This window comes from Rhinolophus ferrumequinum, chromosome 11, assembly GCF_004115265.2.
Source record: "Rhinolophus ferrumequinum isolate MPI-CBG mRhiFer1 chromosome 11, mRhiFer1_v1.p, whole genome shotgun sequence".
In the NCBI taxonomy this organism is placed as follows: Eukaryota; Metazoa; Chordata; class Mammalia; order Chiroptera; family Rhinolophidae; genus Rhinolophus; species Rhinolophus ferrumequinum.
Window position 1 is genome coordinate 34,297,652 of NC_046294.1, and position 25,145 is coordinate 34,322,796.

At 47.0% G+C, this 25,145-nt stretch overlaps 1 protein-coding gene across 14 annotated transcripts in view; it reads right to left on the reverse strand.

Annotated features, from left to right (window-relative positions):
- Positions 1-25,145, reverse strand: part of NAV2 (neuron navigator 2) — a 702,045-nt gene that overhangs the window by 98,122 nt on the left and 578,778 nt on the right. For all 14 annotated transcript variants that reach the window (XR_004424298.1, XR_004424299.1, XM_033118993.1 and 11 more), the window contains one exon: positions 18,512-18,634. Coding sequence is in view for 12 of the 14 variants with exons in the window: in XM_033118993.1 (XP_032974884.1) it covers positions 18,512-18,634 (123 nt within the window). In the remaining 2 variants the exon portion in view is untranslated. The remainder of the gene's footprint in view (positions 1-18,511; positions 18,635-25,145) is intronic.

A 25,145-nucleotide genomic window follows, 5' to 3' on the forward strand; every position in this document is an offset into this window, starting at 1 on the left:
AGAGAAGATAGTTTGTGGGAAATTACAAGTAGTTCATCGTGGTTGCAGAGATGGAGAGAGGGAAAAAGGAGTAGGAAATAACAAGCCCAGTAACAAAATTTCAACTTGATCCTAAGGGGGGTGGTCATGGAACTCAGGTGCATTCACTGCTTCTGGAAAAGTTATGGGAAGCAGGGATGCAGATCTATCAAAGGAAAATGACCCCCAGCTCTGTTCCCCAGTTCAGAAATCTCCGTTTACTGCTTGCATTTTATCTACTTTCTTTGACAAACTCAGATTTCAAAAATTATGTCCACCCCGTGGAAAGCTCCAAGTCACACCACTGTCTCACAGCTCATCTGAGAGAACCAGGTTCTCCAGACTCTGTACGGACACCACTGAGTTCAGTAAGCACCTACATCCCTGCAGTTCATTTTCACTCATCAAATCCCAAATCTTAGCCAGGATTGGCTATCTGGTACACTGAGGTACCCTAGAAGTTTGGATCTGAAAAGAAACTTAGGAGCCAGTAGGTTCAATTCCTTCATTTTAGGGGTGAGCTCAGGTGGCGGGGAAGGACCTGGCACGAGGTCCCAGAGTTTGCTGACAGACCCAAGGTGAGACCTCAGATCTCCAACCCCCAACGCATGCTTTTGCTTTACCTCCATCCCTCCATTACAGACCAGGGATTCCAAATTCCCACCCTAAAGTCAGGAAGGTCTCACAGACACCTGTGCAGCCAAGCGGGGACATGAAGTCTTATTTGCCAGCAAACACTGCAGGAAGGAGTGGAAAAGATGGTTGAACAGGATGAAAGTGATAAGAAAGGAAGCTAGTTAGAATGATCTTATCCTTAAAAAAAGGAAAAGAAAAACAGCCTCACATCACAGCAGTCGAGGAAAAGAATTAATTCTATTTATGCAAAGCCCTTTAAGGTAATGAAAAGTGCTTCCAGCATTACCCTATGTCAAAACATTTATCAGCTGCCAGGGAAATGGGGCATGTGCAGGCACACACACCAGTTCTCCGCAAACGGTTTATCTAGCAAAATAACCAGGGGGCACAGAAGATCTGAGGAACTTCAATTTTCAACTGCCAAGTGGATCAAAGACACAAGCAGCAGAAAATGAAACACAGAAGTCTAAATTTAGTCATCTCCCACACTGGGTAATTTCTTTTCCAGAGTCTGTTGTGTGGACACAGCCGTGGTGTGAATGATTTTCATCTGAGACTCCTCAGGGTCAGCTCGAAGGTGCTGATTGCGAGCATGTTCTTTCTTGTGTCCCTGAAATCTCTATTGGCTGTCAGGGGCAGGGAAAGCTCGGGAAGTTTTTGGACCTCAGGAAGCAGCTGAGGAGAGGACAATAAAAATGAGAGAGAAAAAGACAGTTACAGAAGAAGACAGAAAGACCCCCACGCACATTTTCGTGAAAATTAAAACGCACTGTGAGAGGAAGTTTCCAAACAAATGGAAATGAGGAGGCCTAGTCATGGAAAAGCAGGCTCCGAGTTTGTCTCCCCAAGACGGCCCCGCATTGCCCAATCGCACAAGGCTAGCACAAGGGGTTAAAGGGGTTTCATGTTCTTTCCCCATTTTGGGGACATAAAACATTTCGGCAAATTCTAAACAGCACCGTAAAACGAAGGAAACAAGGTGTGCGGCTGGGTGTAGCTGACAGTTACTCTAACGCTGGCTGATGGCAGGCGACAACCACAGCAGCACCCCGGTGAGGGGGCCGTCCTGGTAGCCACCACGTCACACTCGTGTTGCAGCCTGTGATCAGCGGGCTCACACACCAGGCTCAATGCAGATAAACACCGAATCTGTCTTACCTTTCCTGGGAGAACTGATTTCCTCAAGGGCTGGCTTTTGTCCTCGAGCCAACCTGTCAAACCTGTCTTCCCCTGGTGACCACAAATACACTCTGCTGGCTAAATTTAGACTCTGAGAGCCTTTTCTAACCTGTCATTTCACTCGAGAGCAGGGCAGATCAGTGACTTCAGTGAAAACAACACTGCCAACCCCTTCGATGTGCAGCGAGGCGGCTAGGACCCGAGGGCTCACAGGCGCTTGCCCTCCACCTCCAGGAAAAGGCCCTTTTCCACATCCTGGGCATATGGGCAGCGTGTCTCATTTGAAAGCTTTCCAGTACAGGATGTGCCACCGTTTTACTTAATAACTGAATTCTTCTGTGTCACAAAGCTCAGTCCTACAAAAAGTTCTTACTAATGCTCTCTGGGACACAAGAAGCGTCTCCAAATGATCTCTGGTCAGCGTTCCAAGCCTCAGCTCTACTTCCAACCATCTGGAAATTATCTGACCTCTTTGTACCTTAGTCCCCTCATCTGTAAAATGAGGATACCTCATGGGGCTGTCACTGGGATTAAAGGAGTACATTTTGGTAAAGAGCTTGGCTCCTAGTAAGTACGACATAAATGTTACTGCAGTTACTGTTGCTCCTGCTAATACTGTTATCCCCGCTTCTCCAGCTGCCTAACCGCAGGCAAGTTCACGTCTCTGAGCCTCCTTTTAGTTTTCCCGACACGAGAAATCAATGCCACACCGACTTCACAGGAAGGAGTTGGGCAAGATGAAATGAGGTAAAATCCTTGGCGCATTTAACCACTGCCAGGCACACAGGAAGTGCTCAGAAACGTCGGCCTCCCTTCTCTGTGCTCCTCTCCTTACCAAAAACCTCTCATTCCAGAGACGTTCCCCCTTGTTTTGTTGTTAAAGAATGATCAAAAATAAGCAAACCACATGAGATTGAGATAACTCACAAACATTTGTTGAGCTTCTCATATGTGACAATTACTCCCCGGGCCGTGGCTATTAAAATGTTAAGACAGACAGAGAGGGTCTCTATTGTCAGATAGCTCAGCTTAGTGAGAACGAATCCCAGCCACTTCCTTCCTGCCCTGCCTTGAAGTGGAATCTTTCTCTCAGAATAACAGCTATGGAATAACAGCTATCATTTATCGGGATTATCACAGGCAGGCCTCACACCAACTCCACCATTATCTGCATTAACGTACTCTAAGCCATTTGGTTAGCACGAGGCTGAGCTGCGATCTGGATATCCTGCCACGTGATCAGGGTAAGAGGCTATTGCAGAGCTTCTGCTCTTACCCGCGGCATTGCACTGCCTCGGGTTCAAGAGCTTGCATTAAAAGAAGCATGAGGGAAAAAAGAAAGGCAGATGAAAAACCCCGACTCCCAAAAGCCCACTGGGTGGCACTGGAAAAAAACCCACGGCCAGCCCTGGCCAGGATGGGAGCTAATGCTTGTAATTTGAAAAGCGACCCAGTGGATTTAGATGCTATCGTCTTTCAGCACCACCTTAAGTTACACTAAGGCAGTGGCATGGAGAAGGAATTTATGAGAGTAGCAAGGCTGAGCCTCTCCTGGAAGGAGGTTCCGAAAGAATGAACTGTATGTAACCTGATCAGAACATCACAACCACCCAGCCTTCGAGCCCATTCCTTTATGTTCCATTAGCACCAGTGATCATTTCCTCAGGGGCAGCAGGCAGAGCCTGGCTACTCTTGCCAGAGCCCGGCATTTGCAATGCTGCCAGGCTCCGAGGGGTGCAGCCAGCTCCATGGGAGAGGAAAGACCAGGACTTCCTTTGCATGCCCATTCCACAGGAGGGGAAACTGAAGCACAAAGAAAAGTTTGGATTCCACTGGAAACATGGATTCTGAAACTCAAGGTTCCTCTTCGGAACATTTTAACTTGGCAGGCTCACCCTTCAACACAAAGGAACAAATTAAGGCTTCAGAGTGCTGGGGGGTGGGGGACTGCAAGGCCAGTGCAGTAACGACTGCTGCTGGGAATTCCAGGGGAGCTTCTGGAGCGCCCAGACGTTCTCTATCTCTAGAATTCAAAGAGACCTGGTGTTTGAGAACCAATTTTCAGGGGTTCCAGAGGTTTGCCAGCAAGGAAGGCTGGTGGCTCAGAATGACTGGAGAGAATTCTAGATGTCTTCTTTTCAAATTGTCCTGAGTCTACATGAGCCTTTCATGCTCTCTAGGAGCCACTTGTTGTCATTATTATTATTTTCAAGCAATACGACAAAACCAGCAGCTAGCGAGCCTAAACCCGATTAAGGGAATGGTTGCTTTCCTCCCTGAAGAATGGAAGCAGTGGATCCTAATAATTCAAGGTGGCTGGTGACGAGTGAGGCTTTGCTCTCCTCCCTGGCTCTCAGAGGCAGTGAGGGTCTGCTTCACGCCCATGTCCTGGTCTGGCCCTTCCTTACCACGCGTACGAAGAGTGTGTGCAGGGAGATGGCTGTGAGCCTGTCAACCTGCCCCACCAGTGCGGCCTGGCTGCCTCCTTCTTGGAGAGGCAAGTGTGATTTTTTTAATCTGTTGGACTCCAGTAGAGCAAACTTAGAGATGGAGGGAAATGGGTTCAGATTGAATAGGAGAGGCAATGTCCCACACCTGACCCTTGCGATCACTTGATCCCTGGAAGTGGCTGGGGGAAGAGAGAAGCCTTTTGAGATAATGGAGAGGGCTGGAGATGGAGGTTCAGAGGACCTGGGTGCTAGTTCTGCCTGCTGTGTGGCTCCAGACAAATGACCCAGCCTCTCTGAGTCAGTTGCACCACGCAACTTGAGGGTGGTGGTGATTGTTTCCCCCTCCTAGATGGGTATGCATGTGACATGGAACATCAATACAGATCCCATTTGACTCCAGGCCCATCAATTACAAGCTCTATTTCCCCATCTGTAATACTGAACTCACCTGGTTGTGCTACACACTAATGTACAGCATATTTAGAGCACGTGGCACAGGGGAGGGGAAGGAGGCACTTGTTATTTTCCACTCTGAGTGACCTCAGAACCCCATCCCTCCCGGTTGCAGTAAATGTCTGGGTCTGTTCTCTGGGCGCCTGCTGGACGGCTGTTGCTTAGGGCAGAAAGCATTTCCCCAGCTCGCTTCCTTCCAGTTGGTGGTTCAGCTGCTGCCCGCTCTGGTTTACAGCCCATTTACTGGGGGGGGGGGCACCCTGGTCCCTGGGTGTTTGTGTAGTGTTAATCATTAGGAGGTGGCCAGTTCTAACACTGTGAGTCCCAGGGCATCTACAAATAAGTCAGCTATTTGCCTCAGTCTGTCATCAGGGTCTGTTTTCCGAAGGCTTTTCTCCAAGGACACAGAGGGAGGACCCCTGATGCAGCCTGGAGCTGGGGGAGGTGCCTTCTGAAGGGCACAGTGGGAAATGGTTACTGAAAGTTGAGGTGCTAAGTTCAGAGTGAAGCAGCCACCGTCCTGGAAAACATACCATTGGCCTGCAGAGATGGGCTTTCCTTTCTCAGAGAATGAAACCCCCAGGCTTTCCTCTTTCCCTCCATCTCGTTTTCCTTCCTGCAAAACCTGGACTGGTCTTTCTCCTCCTCACCCCTTAAATCTCACTTGTTTTCCAAGAGCCATGGAAAAGTCCCCTCCTCCAGGAAGCCTTCTCAGTCTACCCTGTGCTGTAATGCTCTGGTTCTGACCTCTGAAACCGAGACGGCTGACATTCTCCTGTCGGTCCTGCCCTTACCCGCAGTTGCTCATGACCTGGTCTTTGAGATAACAGAGAGGGCTTTGGTGTCTTTGAAGCTGACCCCACTCCAGACGTGTATGTCCCCAGAGTACTAGCACAGCATCCCGGTAGCGCCACGCAGAATGGGTGGGACAGCCATGCCCAAGTCATTTCAGTCAGGCTTGCCGCTAACCTTTACTGAAGACCTACTCTGTACTAAGGGTCGAACCAGTACTGAGAGTGAGGAAAATCAAATATGTTCACCGTGAAAAATCCAAGGCCTCAGCTGGGGAGAAATAACTCATTCGGCTAAAACTGAAGTTTAGTTCAATAAGTGTTAACTAAACACCTACTATGTGCCAGACACTATATTATTAGGTTTTGGAAATCCACTCATAAATAAGATAATCCCTGCCTTCAAATTTAGCATACAGAAAACAAGAGTCAAGATTTTGTTAGAAGTTATGCATAAAATGAAGGATTGGACAAGGTCCTTTGGGACCTCCAAGGAAAGAGATTAAGGAAGTTTGCGATGCCTCACAAGGTGACACGGGAGCTGGAGCTGAGAGAGGTGTACGTGTTCGCTAGCAAAGCAGGCTCAGAAATGGGTATTCCATGGGTACAGGCTCAGAACACCTCAGCTGTGCTGGAGACAGAAATATCAGGTGCACCTGGGGCTTATGAAATGGAAGGTGAGGCTGGTGTGGCCACAGGGCCCAAGGGTGTGGGGCCACTTCAGAAGGAGCCCTTCACCCTGTCTCCTGACAAGCGGCTAAGGAGTCTACGTGCATCGTGCACATGGTAAGAGCTGCATCGGGGAGGATCAGTGTGGCCCAGCGGGGATGGTGTGGAGTAACAGCACAGTGGCAGCCAGAGCAGAGGGACTGTGCCCGGCAGCACACAGACCATACCGTGAAGTGAAGTACACGGATGCAGGACAGAAAGCATCCCGGCTCTCCAGCTCCAGGGGAGCTCCAATCTGAAATCGGGGCGCTGACCTCCGCGGCACCGGAGTGGCGGGGTCATTAGCATGACAAGTGTTGCTTGTGGGCAGAGGCCTCCCTGCAGACTTCCCGCAGGGACATTCAAGGCCGGGCCCACATCAGCGGGCTGGCTTGGCTCTCTACCCGGTGAGTCCAGATCATTAAGAGCACAGCCCCCGGTGACTGCCTCCTCAGGGGACTTTGTTTCAAGTGAGAAACGAGGACATTTAATTGGCTCAGCTAGATACACGGCTTTCCTCCCATCTCCCAGCCCCTCCACCTACCCCCCCGCCCCCCCCCCAGCCTGGTCAGTTCCCCAGCCCCCCCAAGCTTCATCCTACAGCTTGAGTCTTGAAATACAATCAGTGTACGTTCTGAGGCCCCCCTCCAATTATGGCTCTGATCTTTACTTCCAAAAACAGAGCTGGAATTACAGCTTGGCTCAGAGACATGTTCAAATCCTCAGGGTCATAAACCCTTTCAAGTTCCTTTTCAAGACCTTTGCTGGGGATTTTAACAGGTTTGCACCTCGGAGGTTGTTCTATGATGGTTAATGGGCTGATTCCAAAGAGTGGGACCTCCTGCCAGGACCTGGAGTGTGCTGACTACTTCAGCTTTTGCCAGTTACCCACTGGGGTTCTCCGGCCTTAAATGGCATCTTCTGGTTTTTGTCTCCCACCAGAGTTCCCCAAGGACCAGAGAAGCAGAGGTACAAGAGCTGCATGCGACCCCGCCACCAAAGCAGAATCACAGACGGAAGGAAGGATATGCTGCGGCATGGATGCAATGCAGGCAGGTGGCCACAGCAGGAAGGACCCATACTTTACATCCTGGCTCCCCAATCCAGGCTCTTGAACCTCTCTTTCCTCACCTGCAGTCGGCATTTTAATCCCTTACTAAATAATACTTGCTGCCACCGATGCAGAGTATTCACTGGGCCCAGGTGCTGTGGAAACATGGACCCTGCACTGTTCTCATTTACTGTTCACAGCGGCTCTCTGAAGGGGAATTATTATTATTATTATTATTATTATTATTATTATTATTATTATTAACAGATGAGGACATGGGCCTCAGGATGGGTAAGTTCACTGATGTCTGTCACATCACTGGAAAGCAGCAAAGCTGGGGTCTGAACCTGTCAGGGGTCACAGGTTTGAAGTCATTTTTCCAAAGACGTTACTGGGCTGGGTCAGACCATTCAGCCTCCCCCAGGGGAAGCTCCTGGACACCAGCAAACCCACAGTTTGAAGGCAGGTTGAGGCCACAGTTAAGTTCTCTTGAGGACTGGATGAGGACTGAGTGGGATGATTCACTCTAAACCTGGCACCAGGGTTGAGCTGTGTCACCTGTAAGAGCTGTTTACAGTCACTGATGCCCTCTTCTGATTGGTCAGTGCCCCCTTCTGATTGGTCAGTGCCCTGCTCTGGTTGGTTGGTGCCCTGCTCTGGTTGGTGGCTGCCTACTTCCCAGAGGCGGATAGTCATTCATGCTTTCACAATATCTGTAATGAGCACCCCTCTGAGCCAGGCACCTAAATGTTCAGTAAGTCTTAGTAATCCTTCTTAGGATAATATTGAATGAATGAATGAATGAATGAACGAATGAGTGAATGAATCGATCGATCAATCACAGACATCTTCCACTGTATATGCCAGGCCTCTACAAGCCTAGGAATGCAGAGAAGAGTAAGGTATTGTTCTGGTTCCTCTCTCTTAGTTTGGCCGGGGACACCTCACCTGCTCCCAGACAATTGCACAGGCATGTTAAGTGCTACCAGAGAGCAAAGTACAGGTTACAAGGAGACCCTAGATGGATGAGAGGTTCTCATAGGACCCTGTCAGGGGTTAGGGGAGGAGTGGGGAGGGCAGGACTCGAGCCAGTCCTGGAGCATGAATAGGGATTACCCAGGTAAGGGAAGTCAAGAGTTATTCCTGATTATTCCGAGGGAGAGCTAGATCTATAGACTAATCATCGCTGGGACACCTTCCCTTTTACGAGACAGACACCATGATGTCCTGGGAAGAACACTGGCTTTGCAGTCAGATAGACCCGGGTTGAAATTGGAGCTCTGCCACTCACTGTCCGCGGGCCCCTAGCAAGTCACTTAGACTCACTGACCGGGACTACTCATCTGTGCAACAGGGATAACTCCTGTCTTGCTGGGTCCTCTGGGAGGTTAACACATCTAGGAGAAAATTTGGAACATAGTATGTGCTCAATAAATGAGAGCTGTTGCTGACAATGAGACTCACTCAGAGCCCAGATTGCAAACTACCAAGAGCCCTGGGGAGGAGTGTAGCAGCCTCCCAAGGGACCACATCTCTGCTGTACCCAGAGCTCTCATGAGTTGCTCCCAAACTGACAACGGAAGCATGGATCCCTTGTCCCCACAGAGGCTCTACAGCACAAGGCAGAGGGTGTCTGGAGACCCATCCTCATCTCCCCACAAAGTACTTGGCCAGCGAGGCCAGCTTCTGGGTGACTAGAGGGCACCTAAAGTGCCGCCTGCACTCGCCTTCTAGAGTTCACTGTGTACCCTGTAAAGGGCGACCCCACAGACTCCTACCCCACCCCAAACGCCCTGTGCTTCTGCCGCACCTCTTCAGGGCTTCAGTGGGTTCCCCACAATCCAGGCAGCAGCCAGGGAGAATGTTTCTGAAGCCTCATTTTGCCACTGGAGAAACTGCAGGGTTATGAGTCCCTGTCCCCAAATCTCAGGGTAAACTAAAGGGAGAGGCAGCGATAGAAATCCTTGAGCCATGCAACCATCTCATTTCCCTCCTTCATTTAATCTCCTCCACACAATCTTGCAACATCCCTCAAAATGTCAGAGTCTCCCCTCAGATCTCATTTCAGGCGATGTTACAGTGCTGAGCACCACGAGTTAATGAGGGAGATAAATCAAAGTGTGCAGTGGACGAGGAAAAACAATGGGGCAGCGGCTGCAGCAGACAAAGCCGGCCTCCTCTCCTGTGGTACTGAGACACAAAAAACCCACAGGGGTCTGCAGCAGAGGCCACTCCTGGGAGAGAAGGCTGCTGAAGATGGACCCTAAAGGTCACCAGGTGTGATCGCCATGACAAAGGCCACTCTGAAGACTTTGCTGGGGGTTCTGGCACTGAAGTAGTTAAATGTTCTTAGAAAAAATATGACACCTGAAGCTTCGAGCATTCCTAATATCCTGCTCAATAAGAGACATATTTCCCTCAGCAGCAGGAGCTCCAGCTGGAGCCCGAGCTGCATCCTGGGCTTTCCTTTCACTGAGCCTCCCGCCGATGGGGAAAACGAGACCTGGAAAGAGGGTTATCTTAAAGATCAGAAGTGCAGGTGCCACCACCTTTGCAAGCACCTCGGTTGGTGCAAGGCACTAAGGAGAGGCTGACCAATTACTCTGTAGGTCCACGCAAGGTTCAGCTTTTGCAAGGCTGGAAGCTGAGCCTCTGAACAATGAGGAAGGCAAGCAGGCACAGGGATCGAGCACCAAAGTTTTGTGGGCAGAGACCTGAATCAAACCTTAACTTTGCCCCTTATAGCACTGTGACTTTGGAGAAGGAAATGTCACCTTTTGGAGTCTGTTCCCTTGTAGGTAAAATGCATGGTCTCTCTGTGAAACCCATTGCAAGTGCTGTTCTGCTCTCCACTGTGGTGTACTATGCAAAGGCTGCCAACTGCATGCAACACATCACAGTGTAGGGAAGTCCCTCCAAGCCCCGCAACACTGCCTGTTCCCAAGGCCGACCACCCGTCTCTGGACAGGCGGCGCTGATTTAGGGAACAATGTACATCCAAGTGTAATTAAATCCTGACAAACACCCACCCAAATAAATACAATTTACCAGTCACTTGGAATTTTATCTCGATGAAAATAAGACTACAATCCCATGAGCTTCAACTCCTACTATAATTTTGGTGAAGCTCCAAGTTAGAGCTAAACCCACTACAATGTATGAGGACAGATTTCTCCCCAAGTGCCAGAAAGGTCCACAGCCCCACCACTCTCATCTACAGCCCTGTCTGCCCTGGACTCCCCTTTTGGCAGATTTCATTATGGTCTGTCAACCCTGGAGACTCTTCGGTACCTGCCAGCCATGACAACACCTCTCTCCCCTCTCACCCGCCTCTAAGTGAATCTCGGTAGAGCAGGCTTAGCTCTCAGGTCCAGTGAGGATGGATGCCTCGTGGCCATCTCTTCTCTGAAAGCGGACGGCTGCGTGCAGGAGAGGGGGGGCCCCTCAGCCTGCTGGGTCTTCACACACCAGAGACCTTGGGCGAGAACCGCTCTCCTACCAGAACCATCACAGGATGACACCTATCACTGTGACTGTCAGAGATGAAAAGTTCATGGGGTCCCTGCCCTGCATGGATGAACGATACCCATGAGCCATTCTGTTAACTCTGCCTGCAAGTGACAACAACACTGACTCCCAGGAGCTTAGGGACCTAGTCTGACTGTACAGATGAATAAATGCGGGGTGGGGAGGGGCATCTGTTCAATGGTGGTACACTGAATGGTGGTAGACCTAGGACAAGGTCTCTTGGCTCCCAGGACACTCCTTCCCTTACTGCTGCATTCTTAATGATCACCAAAGAGATAACGTGTACTTTCATCAGTTACTTTAGAGTTCACGCTTTCCAAACTCACACCGCAATGACCTTGCTCCGTGAAGCGTGGAGGACAGCGCGTGGTCACTGGGCCACTAACAATCGCTCTGGGCCTCAATTTCCTCACTGGGGAAGCCAGAGGGCTGCAGCTGATGATTCTGAAGGTCTCTTGCACCCAACCTTGCACTGTAAGCTTCTATTTGAACTGGCGTGGGAGAGGCAGCACTGGGAAAATTCACTTACAGGCAAGGTAACCTTGAATAGGAACTCTGGGCTGGCATAGCCGTCCCACACGATCAATCTAAAGGTTACACTGTAACCCGGGACACTTCTCCACAAGCCAGTGTAACAGCTGCCCTATACACTGGGCTTATTTCCATCAGCTCTTACATTTCAGTAACAGAAATCGGGGCGAGGCTGCTCTTCAAAAGTGACAAAGGATATTAAAGGAAACAAAAAGAAAATCCCAAACGGATGATGAGATAAGCAGGCCTATTTGGACACTTGGGTAATGTTTCTAAAGGATCTTTCCAGTCATCGCCAATAGGAAAGGAGACCTCCTGTATTTCATTATGATGAGTTCCCAATGTAAGACAACAGTTAGCTCCCAGGGATGCTCTTGTTCCTTCTGCCCCCACAGCTCTCAATGAAAGTCTCTATGGCATTTGGCACCTCGAGTTTTGATGGCTTATTTAGGCTTCTCTCGCTGTATTTGACTGCAAGTTCCTCGAGAGTGGGGACTAGAGTCTACTCATCTTTGGATCCCCAAGGCCTGAGCATAGTAGGTGCTCAGTAAATGTCAGCATTTTTCTATAAGCTGTCACATATCAAAACAGAGTCCACATACTTTGTTGAAATACAACTGACCCATAGCGTTGGTTAAAATTTCTTAACCAATCCAGTCATCATGTTCCTATTCTATCTCTCCCCCACCGAGGAGCTACTAGAGGCCATCATTCAGACTGGGGGGCACAGAGCCTGGCATCTGAGAGGTATACAGTAAATATATGATAAAATGTATGATACACAGTTGGCTAAATAATGGGAGGGTGGCATTAAGTTGAGATTGTCATTTGTGTGTAATAAAATGACAGTTACTAGTGCAACTCATATATTTTCTGCTCTCAGGCATATGGTAGAATTGTACTTCTCTTCACCTTTTAATTTAAGTATAGCCATGTGACTTAATTTGACCAATGACAAGGAAGTGGAAGTTACACACGCCATTTCTGGCAGAAGCTTTAAGACACAGTGTGTGTGACTCACCACACTCTCTTTGCCATGGGGATTGTCAATGTTTTAAATCAGTGGTGTCCAAACTTTTTTCAACGTTTTTCACCAAGGGCCGTATGCGGTAAAATACACAAAGAGCCGGGCCACTCACTCGAGGTGAAGTACGTGTTGCCTCACCTGGTTTATTTAAGTAAACGAAATATATTTTTGGAATTTGCTGCGGGCCAATTAACAATGGACCATGGGCCGCAGTTGGCCCGCGGGCCACAGTGTGGACACCCCTGATTTAAACAGTAGTCCCTCTGACACCCTAGAGTGAGAATGATGTACAACATCCTCCCACTGACCTGCAATGGCCAGACACGGTGGGTTTTTAGGGGTTGTTTGTTACACAGCACAACCTATCCAATCCTGACTGATGTACAAATTTACCCAGGTACTTGGATTAAAACACATGATACTATTTTCTGTTGGAGGGCACAGGTGTAGTTAGATTCTGACTTGGGGTTAAGGGCCTACGGTTTGGCTTGCTGAGGGATGAGCACAGGAAAAGGTGCCCCTGTTTGGCTTTTCTCTTTGACCTCCCATTCTTGCTTTCATATTGCTAAACCTCCTCTCATCTATACTTTGAACAACCATCAAGTCTACAAATTACCGTGAAACAACTACTGAAAAGGCACCACTTTTGAAAATGTACTTTGGGGGAGTGATCTCCATCCCCTACCCTCCACCCCCACCCTGACACAAACACATATTCAGCTGTTCTCCTACCAGAATGTAACCTGGAACAAAGTTATGAAGTTGGGCAACATGAGGGAGTGGGCCAGTCTCACGGGGCCATTATTATATGGCCTTTTTTTAAGTGAAAACACTGCCTGCTCGGGAAATGATACTCCACAGACTATTCTTTTTCTCTTTACAACCCCCCTGGGAGAATTCCTTTGTGGCTTAAGGTGCAGATGGTTTGCTTCCTGTCAGCACCACCCCTCTGTACAGCACAGGTGGCCCCTGCCCACCCATTCCACAGGAAGCAGCTCTTACTTAAAAAGAAAGGCAGGGGTTCCAGCAGAAAAAGAGGCCCTCGGGAAAGGCCAACGCAGTAATTATTACCCTGTTACTCGGAAATAGAGATTTGCCTCCAAGGCTCCTTTTATGAGCTTTAGAATGAAAGTGACTATTCCTCGCGCCTACTTTGTTTCCCCTTGCTACACACAAGCAGGAGAAGAAAAGGGAAAGGGATGGAAAGAAAACAGGATGAAGATCACTGACGCCAGGTACTGTGCTAGAAAATGAGTGTCACCCTTGAATGCAGGACTAAGAAAATGTTCAGTGACACTAGTGGGCCTAAGAGGCGCTTAGTTATAAAGCAATCAGGAGAAGGCAAGGAGAATGAGAGAGGAGGAGAGGGGAAGCGAGGAGTGAGACAGAGATGGAGGAGGAGGGAGAGAGAGGGAGATCAACTGACTGACCCAAGCAGTGAAAGATGAGAACAAAAGAGCATGGGAGAGATGAGGAAGTGGGGGAGCGGGGGATACAAGGCCAAGTTCATTTTCTCTGAGGCAGGTAAGAAGCTCAATGGTGAATTACCATTCAAATATGCAACCACGTAGCACCTTATGGTTAGCATGTCTGTATTCTCTATTTCCTCCCTTTGCAACATGCCATAATCTAACTTACATTTTCCCCTGGTCCTAATGCTGTCCTTTAACTCACAATTGTTCTTCCTTTATACGTAGACACTCTAGGCTATTATGGAAAGAAGAGGGCTTACTGATTTGTTAATTAATTAAATATAAAGAAAAGCGTTGCAGGCCATAAGGACCAGATAGCCCTGAATGATTTGCAGGATTGAGGAATAGAGTATTTTATCTTTGTTCAGTACTTTGTAAAACACTTTCACCACCTTTACCTTGTGTACTCCTCACAATGGTCCTTAACACTCCCTGGCCAGGTAGCAGAACATCCACATGTTCTGGAGATTAGGCAGTGCACATCCGGGGTGGGGGCGGGCGGGGGGGGGGGCATTATTCTGCCTCCCACAGGCTTGGAAGGCAGGGTTAACGCAGGGAGAAGGCATTCCTATCTGTATTTCCCCTCATCTGCACAGCTCAGCAGGGGCTCTGCCTACAAAATACCTGGGTTGGGGACCAATTCCATGTCCTGGCTAGGGACCTCGGGCTTGGATTGAACTCATGTCTCCGAGATATAGGTTAAGCCTGTCTCTATGAATGTGCACTGCTTGGGGCTAGGAGGGCGCCTTGTTGTACACAAGTCACCAAGCCAAGCATTGCCCTGGGCTGTTGGAGATCTTGTGACACTCCGGGCGAGGAAGGAGGGTTCAGCTTGGCAGGCTGGTCAAATACCAGGTTGCATAGTTACATCCCCACACCGTGGGACTCCCAATTCCCACGCTGGAACTGGGACAGCTCTGAGCACCAAGGCCAGGGCCCCAAATGCAGACAGAAAAGTCTGTGCAGTGACTCTGACTCTTACTGAAAGAGCCATCGCAACACCTAAGACACTCAGAGTTTAGAGGGCAAGGGAAGCCTTGCAACAAGAAGGAAACCAAAAAACAGCTTCTCCTTTCTGCTTGGTTTCTTGGCATGAGGTTGGAGGGCAATTTTCATTTTGCTCAAGTCTCAGGCTGACATTTTACCACACGGCACTAGTTTGTTTTTGTTTTGCTATTTTTATTACTACCTAAATTATTATAAGAAAAGCCACTGGAGTTCAATGAGCATTCTAATGGTTTAGACGAAAGTTAGTAAGCAATGTAACCAGCACAACGAGCCTGATTTCTGTCCTCCTTGGGCTCTGAACGACACTTGCATGGCCTGGGGATGCTATTTCGGGGAGCATCTAACTGACCGAGCCCCCTGCATGCTAAAGCAGCAGGGTGATGACAGAAAGCTCCGTGAGCACAGCTTTGGAGGGACAAAGAAAGGGATCGGGAGTGGAAACATTCCCAGAGCTGAGCTTTAAGCTTTGAAAGCACTCAACTCGCTGGAGTTCAAGAACTTTTGATGGGTGCTGAGGGGACAGCAGTGCATGTCGGAACTGGCAGGAGTGCAATAAACCTGTGGCTGTCTGTGGGCCCCATCTCTCGGCCCTCCTTCTCGTATTTCTTCTTCCTCCCTGGCTGTCCATTCAGAAACCTCCATGCCAGAGTTTTCTTTATTTGTCTGGTATCTGGGGCCTATGACTTGTAAGAAGCTACCTCCATTTGTCCCTTTTGATCCTCCCTTCTTAGCCGGCTGGCTCTAGTTTGCTGGAAGTAGCCACTGATGACTGTCAGGTATAAACGAGAGCCCAGGGGTGGCAACCCTGAAAAGTGACAGGAGATCAAGGGCAGGCTTGGCATTTTGAATTTACTATTGTCATTTATTATGTCTCAGAAGCCAGCTGGTGACATATGAGACTTACGAGCTGACATGGTCTCTATCTCCCAGGCTCCGAAGGTACACACTGCTATCAGTTACTTTTAATAACCCTGAAGATATCGCAGCCACATCCTGTGGCAAACAGCCGACATCTGTCTGGGAGGTCAGCCCCCTCTAAGGCTGCTCTCCAGAGCGGCACTGCTGAGGTTAATGGTTTTCCTATTCATTAGGAAAGTGGCTGAGGTGATCTGCCCTTCATATGCTTCTTTCCTCGGCTGAGGTCTAGTCAGGTGTCATCTCTCAGTACTTTTCCTATTCCCTTTGTAGAACCGGTCTGTTGCTTGTGTGTGAATCCTTAAGGACGGGGTTGTCATTTTATACAGAACTTCCTGGAAATATTGCAGCTCTGGGATCTTCTTTAGTTTTCAGGTCAAAAGGGCAGACTTTTGGAAAGGAACTGGGTTTTCTGCCGTTTTTCACTTGTCTAATCTAAATTACCTAAAGAACACATTTCCAGTTATTGGGACAAGGATAAGACTACTTAACCTGCCATACAATGCCAGTCATTTGCATACTACCTTAAAAAAAAAGCACCACCTATCTGCACACCATCTGTGATCTTCTTCCTTGACATTTCACATTAAATAGCCGACACTATCCTTACTCTAAGCAATATTTATAAAATCACGGTTTGATGTTACAGTTATAAGTTTTTTCTTTGAAATATTGAAATTAAAATGTAATTGGTAAAAAGAAATATTTCCCTGTCTACCAAGTAAGCCTCCCACTTTGGGAAACACTCTCCTAGAATATAGTTTTTGGAAGAGATTTACATGAAGAACTTAATAGAGACAAATCTAACACTATTTCAGCTTAGCCAAAGATGAAGCATTACTATGGCCTGTTTACAATAATTTTGGAAATGAAAGAAATTGAATATATTCCAGGAGAATGAAAAATATCTCACTGCCTAGAGGTTAGAACTTTAAAATAGGAAATTTATAAACATTCTTAAATCCTATTTTTTTAAAAAGCCACCTGATTCTTTCTTTAAAAGTTTGTCGGTTATCCGTTTAGTCTTACATGGTCATATCTGAGCAGTGCATTCTGGGGAGAACCAGAAGACACTTACCCATAGGCTGAACTAGAACAATATAACAAACGCTATCCATCTTTCCAGCTCCCACCCAAATCCTCCACTTCCAAAAGCAGAAAATGTTCAGCTGTGATCTGTAATAATTCCATTAACCCTGCAACGAAGCATTAAATTAAACTGCCTGGCGCAGATTCTTCTTTCACTACAAGGGGACAAGTACCTTGTAAGGCCTGCATTTTATGCTAATAGATTTACTAACCAACTACATGTTTCTGGGAGAACACACATAAGCAAAATAATTTGGCAAATTGTGACATCTCCAGTGGGGGTGTTACAACAAACTGATTTTTCCCCTGACACTATTTAAAGATTTTAGTTAGACAGAACTTTAGCCTTAGAAAGAGCAGTGCTCAAATGGTTCAGCTTTCTGTGGACTTTTCAAACCAATACTTTTTAGAAAAAAAAATTAATTACAGTAACAAAGCTGAGATGAGCTGGCACTGAAGTGGGAAGCCCTTGGGCATCTCTGGTATAAATCACCAGCCTGGACTCTGCAGGGGACTCTGAGAAAGACAATTCGAGTCAGGGGCAGAGCCTGGGCCAGACCCCAAGTTCCTGACAACTAATGCAGCTCTCTCTACACCAGCCTAACTTCCCAGCCCTTCTGGAGAGAATGTGAAGATTTCTCTCCAGCAAATTCCATCTCTGGGGGTAAGTGCATTGTCTGTCTCTTTAGTATGCTGCCCTATTTCTCTAAAGCTAGAGAACTACACAAGTCACCTAGCGCCTTATAAAAAGTCTGCTCTGCTAAGAGGACAGCAAGAAGCTGGACTTGTCCTACAAATATCTGGCTCTCCAACGCATGAGGTTTAGCACCCAAAAAGAGTACAGTGATTTCAAAGCACTCCCATCTAAATTCCATGTAATGTCTCATCAACCCAGATGTGGAAAGAGGTCAAATATGCCAGAAAAATGCTTCATCACTCAGATCATTAAAGGGTACTGAACTCTGGAAACATAACACATCAGAGCTGGAAAGGATCTTGTTCATGGTCATAGAAATGGTTTGTGGACTAGAAACGTGGATGCCACACATCCTTCTCTCTTTACTGTAATGTTTTCTGAAGCTCTTTTCATCTGTGATGGCAACAGCAATGACAACAGGTCAAACCCTATCATCTCAACTACTCAGCACGGGGTGTGTAGACCTACACCCTCAAGCCTTGTCTCCTATTACCAAACAACAGCAGACATATGGTGAAGCCGGCTCAGCCAAGGCCAGAAGAGCTCCTGTCTGCAGACAGACTTTCTGTGCATCCTCAGGGACTCTGTTCCAAGGTGCAGTACCTAGAAAGCCGGCTAACAGAGGGAGTAAAGCAGATCCCTGGGGGGCTGCTTAACTGACAAAGATGTAGTAGCAACAGTCCAAACAACAACAAAAGCTACTCAAGCCTGAATTCCCTGCGTTCTGGCTCTCAGAAGCACCACCCTACCCATAAGCAGGACTCAAGAACCTATCGGCAACCCTCTCCTACCTGCTGTGCCAGCTGCTAACCCCAGGAAGTGCCTCAAGGGCTTCCAACCTCCACGTAGTTAAAGCAGCACCCATCCGCTCTCAAAACCACCACACTCATTTCTCAGGCCACTTGGAATGACCTTCGCCCCTTGGAATGACGGCCAACCACAAGTGCAGCAAGCTTACCTGTCAGCGTCTCCGAGGCCCAGGGAGGTATTTCTTTGCAGGGTCTCCCGCACCACAGCCATTCCATCAGGGAGCCGGTTCAGGCGACGGGTGTAGAGGCCAAGTCCACCATCGGTCATGTACCTTTAAAAGGAGGAGAGGATGATGCAAATGTCTGATCAAAAGCAAGTCCTGGGCAGTCTTCTGGTTCATATCCAGAAGGCCTGCATGGCCATCCTGTGTTCTAATCAGAAAGGAACTTGCCCAAGGCTCTGTCACTGATCACTTGCCGATTCCACCCAGAGGCTCACCAACTTGCTAGCAAAAATAGAACTCCGCTTAATTAACCCAAACTCACAGGAATCTATGAAGCAGAAGGGAACTAGTGAATCAAATTAACTGTCAGATGGATTCATGACATTCTTTTTAATGCCAGCAATTATACAAGCAGGTGTTTCACCTAACTAATGTGAATGGAACTGGCAAGTCATTAGCAAATCATGGGGAACAAAATTACAGAACAGTGCCGAGGAGGAAGTAGGCAAGCTTTTAAGAGAGGCAGAAAGACTAGAGGATGAAAGAGCCACCTTTGCTATCACAGGCAAGCCACTTACTGCCTTCCCGCATCCCAAGGCAAACAGGAGAAGTAGTGAGATAAGGCATATGAAAGCGCTGTGCAGTTTGCATTAGACCATATTAAATGAAAGACATTATCAGGCTTCTCATCAGCTTGAAGTATCTGCAATGGTGAATTACATCTTTGATACCAGCATCTTCAGGGGGCTGCCACAAAACCTCTGAATAACACGAATGCTGATTTACTCTTTTCCAGATCTCTTGGTCATACTACAAAGCGATCTTCTGAGGAAATCAGTGTTGTTGTGCAGGGAAATGGGGGTGACCCCTGGAACTTTCTGGATAGATGGATGACTATCCACAAACCAGACCAGTCCCTGAGATCTTGGCCATCAGTAGGAGGTAGTTCAGGTCCAAAGCAGCTTTACCTCATCTACCTTGGCTCCTTCACAACAGCCGCTCAAGGAAACTGCTGAGTTATTACCCTCATCTTCAGAGGAGCACAGGAAGCAAAGTAAAACGTGGGCAGAACAAGAAACCAAACTCAGATCCCTTTAATTCCCACATAAGCTCTGTGAGACAGACCTGGAAGGTGTCTGAAAATGTGTTTTACCTTTCAAGTCAAATAACATGTAGTAAGAAGACCCATGAGTAGTTTATTTTCCTGAAACAGTCAGTTGAGCTATATCATGAAATGTTTCACATTATTTAAAATGTTAGCTTTAGAATAAATATATGGTATAGATCCTGAAGGTTCTCAATCCTTGAGTTTTTCCCCATCTCTAGTTTGGGAACTTTTAGGGGTATATTCGTAGAAAAAGTGGAATTATAAGACGCTGGGGAGGTTGTCTAGAACCAGTACATTCAAGTCAGGGGTCGAGACGAAAGTCCTCACTGGAGCCATTGTGGGTGAGAAGGAGCTTCTAGTATGAGTCAAAGTAACTTCCCCTTAGAGCAGCCGCCAGGATACCACGTCTGCTGTCCCCCCACTGTACCCCTCCATTGATGACATTCATGACCACAAATGATGCAATCCCAACATAATGGAAACTGTTGGAGTCCATCCGACCAATGATATGTGGTTGTGCCAACAAAACAACCACAGAACAGACTGAAATTTTCACTCAACCGTACCATTTTAAAACCAAAGAGCACTCTGTGAATATACTAAAAACCACGGAAATTGCCTTCCTAGTCCACTCTCCTTCCCGGATAACAGAATCCTAAATTTGTTCTTCTCTAGCAGGGTTGGAAGGCCATGAACCTTGATTCGTCTAATCACAGGGATTCTATACCCCTTGCCACTGACTAGTTTACACATTGTTGATATGATGTAAATTTGGCCAGTGAAGTCAAGTCTGACAGGAGGCTTCTGGGAAAGTTTTATTCACTCAAAAAAAAGACACAAGGGGTGTTTGCCGCCACCGCACCGCGATTGCTCTTTAACGCCAGCGCCGCCTCTAGCTCGCAGAGCTCCAGAGGAAGGAGAAGGGGTTAAGTAAGGAGGTCTCTAAACCATGGCTCGTACAAAGCAGACTGCCCGCAAATCAACCATGGTAAAGCACCCAGGAAGCAACTGGCCACAAAAGCGGCTCCCAAGAGTGCGCCCTCTACTGGAGGGGTGAAGAAACCTCACCGTTCCAGGCCTGGAATGGTGCACTCGCATGAAATTAGACGTTACCAGAAGTCCACTGAAATTCTGATTCGCACACTTCTCTTCCAGCGTCCGGTGCAAGAAATTTCTCAGAACTTCAAAACAGATCTGCTCCCAGAGTGCAGCTATTGGTGCTTTGCAGGAAGCAAGAGAGGCCTATCTGATGGGCCTTTTTGAAGACACCAACCTGTGTGCTCTCCATGCAAAACGTGTAACAATTATGCCAGAAGACATCCAGCTAGCACTCTGCCTACGTGGAGAACAGGCTTAGGAATCCACTATGATGGGAAACAATTCATTCGTTAGAAAAAGATTTCTCTTTTTCCTGTTATTGGTAGTTCTGAATGTTAGTTATTTTTTTTCTGTGGGATCAAAGGGTACCTAAGTCTATGATTGCAAGTGGAAAAATAGAGGACAGAAATCAGGTATTGGTAGTTTTTCCATTTTCATTTGTGTGTGAATTTTTAATATAAATGCGGGGACAAAGAAAGCATAATGCAAGTCAAAAGTTCCAGTGAACAAGTTTCAGGAGTTCAGCTTTATAACGATTATAAATAAACCTGTAAAATTGTTCTGGACAATGCCAGCATTTGGATTTGTTACTAAACAAGTAAATTTCTTACTGATGGCAACTAAATGGTGTTTGTGGCATTTTTATCACACAGAAGATTCCATCCATTCACTATACTTTTCTGAGTTGTTCTACATGCAAATACATGTTTTTAATGTTGTCTGTCTTCTGTGCTGTTCCTGTAAGTTTACTATTCAAATACATTAAACTATTAAAAAAACAGACGTAAGAAAAATAATATGGCCTAAATGTTTGTGTTCACCTACAATTCATATGTTGAAGCCCTAATCCCCAAGGAGATGGCATTTACAGGTGGGGCCTTTGGAAAATAGTCAGGGTTAAATTAGGTCATGAGGGTAGAGCCCCCGTAATGAAATTAGTGTCCTTATAAATTGAGAGAGTGAATACAGATCTCTCTTTCTCTTGCTCCACTGTATGAGGAAACAGCAAAAAGGTGGCTGTTTGCAAGCCAGGAAGGGTCCCTCCCCAAGAATCAAATCTTCAAGCACTTTGATTTTAGATTTCCTAGACTCTGTAGGTGTGAGAAATAAATGTTTGTAGTTTAAGCCTGAATAAATAAATAGCACTGAAATTTGTAATTTAAAATGGTAAATTTTATGGTATATGAATTATATCTCGATAAAAACAACAGTGATGACAGCGAGAGTTAAATAATGCTTTGTGTAATTCCTTGTTAACGCTTGTCTCTCCCACACAAGGCAGCGAGCTCCTTGAAGGCAGGGACTGTTCTGATTTTGTTCCAGTCCACATCCCACGTGCCTAGCACAGGCTACGTGCTTCTTTAATCCTGTTTTTGTTGAAGGAATGAAGCCCAAAGACATTGTCATCAGGTGGGTTTAGCAAAAACTTTTTGAAAGGACAGCAAACTTGACATCTAAGACAAGTTGCAAGGCAAGTAAAACTGCCAGTCTACCCATCTGTCCCTCCGTCCCTCCGTCCTCTAACCCACCCACTCATCAAACAGAGATATGACCCAGGGTCCAGTGTGAATTACATGCATGTATCTTCCTACAGGGAAAAAACCACATATGTCAAAATGCAGTCATTTTGTCAGCGGCTAGACTTTGTAGATCGAATGTCCTTTCAAGGACAATTCAGTGGAAACTCTTCAAAACACAATCTGTTGCACCATGAAGCAAGGCAGTTAATTTGATTTTAGTAAAGTCCTCCCAACCATAGAGATAAACAAAAAATTTTCAACTGGGGAGATCTTGTCAAAGGACAAACAAACTAATTTTAGCATTCATTTCCCTGCTGGATTTTTATTGCTGGTGAAACAACACACACGGTTGGGCAATTACATGTACCTGGACATGTAGCTGAGGGCCCCCCGCCACACACACACCGCCCCTGGTTTTCTGCGAGCACTGGACAGCAGAGCCCGGTGCGTTCAGAGATGGAATACTGAGACGTGCTACAGCCCCAGGCCTGCAACACCCACGTGCAATGCAGTTCTGTCGAAAATGACCACTAATGAGGGTAGGAGGACCCTGGAGAGATGGGACTGGTTGTGCTAAGTTGGCTTGTCAACTGCCGCTGGGAATTCTGATTTTGTTTAGGCAGAGAGGGGAAAGGCAAGGGTAAATATGGATGCTCTGCCTTCTCAAATGTACCCAAAAGCCAGGAAGTTGAATGCAACTAATCCGACCAGGCGCGCGCGAGAGAGAGAGAGAGAGAGAGAGAGAGAGAGAGAGAGAGAGGGGAGGAAAAAGGAGAATTTACCTCTTCTCTCAAAGGTTTATAAAAATCTATTCAATCATATTTTTTTAACGATATTGTTCCAAATAAATTCGGTTGCATGTTCTCTTATTAGAAGACAGCACAGCACTGGAGACAGTTGTCACTAGAACCATCCTCACACTCAAGAATCTAATTTAAAATATTTCTAAATTATTATCCACAATTACAATAGTCTGATTTGTTGAAACACACACACACACACACACACACACACACACGGTCTGACAATTAAGTTCACAAACTTCTTGCACCGATGTTGCTAATCTTTTTTGATATCAGAGGGATTATTCATTATGAATTCGTACCAACTGGACAAACAGTTAACCAAGTTTACTATTTGGAAGTGTTGCAAAGGCTGCGTAAAAAAGTTAGATGAAAATGACCTGAATTTTTTGCCAATAATTCATGGCTCTTGCATCATGACAATGCACCAGCTCACATGGCACTGTCTGTGAGGGAGTTTTAGCCAGTAAACAAATAACTGTATTGGAACACCCTCCCTACTCACCTGATCTGGACCCCAGTGACTTCTTTCTTTACACAAAGATAAAGGCAATATTGAAAGGAAGCCATTTTGATGACATTCAGGACATCAAGGGTAATACAATGACAGCTCTGATGGACATTCCAGAAAGTGTTCCAAAATTGCTTTGAAGGGTGGACTAGGCACTGGCATCAGTGCACAGCTTCCCAAGGGGAGGACTTTGAAGGTGACTGTAGTGATATTCAGCAATGAGGGATGTAGCATTTTTTCTAGGATGAGTTCGCGAACTTAATTGTCAGACCGTGTGTGTGATTTTAATAACTCTTCTAGCCCCAGTGAAAAATACACATTTTTCTGTTCAACCCAAATCTGTATAGGAATTGGCTACTGAATATGCTAAAACTGACTCTGCAATCAAATTGATCCCTTAAGAAAGCAGCATTTACAGATGAAGCGGTCACCCCGTGTGTTCATCTGCAACACCAACCCTTGCTCAGCGGTTGAAAAGGCTTTTGTTCCTGAAGACTCAGGGAGGCCAGGGAGTTACGGCCACACCCATCTTTGGGAGCTTTAAGGAAGCTCATAGGCTCACAGGATGGAGATGAAAGGACTTGCCTGAGGTCACAAGAACAGGAACCAGCTGATCCAGGACCCCAGCCCCAGGGCCACACTTTCCTTCTCCTTGGGGCAATAACTAATTCGAACTGGAGCCTAATGAGGTGCTAGTAACATCCTAATGTTTGTTTGGTGGGGTCCTGCCTAAGCTGCCAAGCTGCTGAACAATTTCCACATTACCCTCCCGGTTCTGCAGTGATGGGTGGAGGGGGCTCTCTGCCTCACCTTCCACAGCTCCCTCAGAGGCCCCAGGATGGAGAAAGCAGGAGCCTCTGCTAAAGAGACAAGGTGTCTGTGGGGTGTTTTCTTCTTATTCAAGGCTGAGGCACTCTGGGGTGGCCCACAAGCATCAGTCAGAAATACGGCTCTGTTGTCAGACAGACCTGGGTTCAAAGTCTCCTCCACCCCTTGCTATCTGAAAGACCTTGTACACGTCATTATTAACAAGAACTCCTGGTTACTGATGCTTGCTGGGTACTGTGTGAAGCACTTCACATAAGTCATGATATTTCAGCTTCTAAAGAATCCTATCAAGTGTATTATTATCACCTCTATTTTTCAGATGAGGAAAATGAAACTGGGGTCAGGGTCACAGGGCAGGGAGGTGGGTGCAAAGCCCAGCTCTGGCACCTTTTGGTGTAATTTCTTTGACTTTCAGTTTCCTCACCTGCAAGATGGGCGAAACGACAGATTCACCTCATAGGGCTGTTGGGGGTTAAATGAGACCGTGCATATAAAGCCCAGTGCCTGGCACGCTGGGAAGAACACTTTCCGTAGTGTTGTGACCCTTTCAATTCCACAAATACCAGGCTTGGTGCCAGGCACAGAGATGGAAGGACCTAGTTCCTGCCCTGCCCTGGCAAAGTTCAAGGGACTCAAGCATAGACAGGTAACTCTACTACTACACAAAGAGCAGTGTCACAGATGGATGCATGCCAGGCTCTGAGCACATGGGAGGAGGTGTCACAGAGGAGTGCTCTTTAAGGTGGCCCTT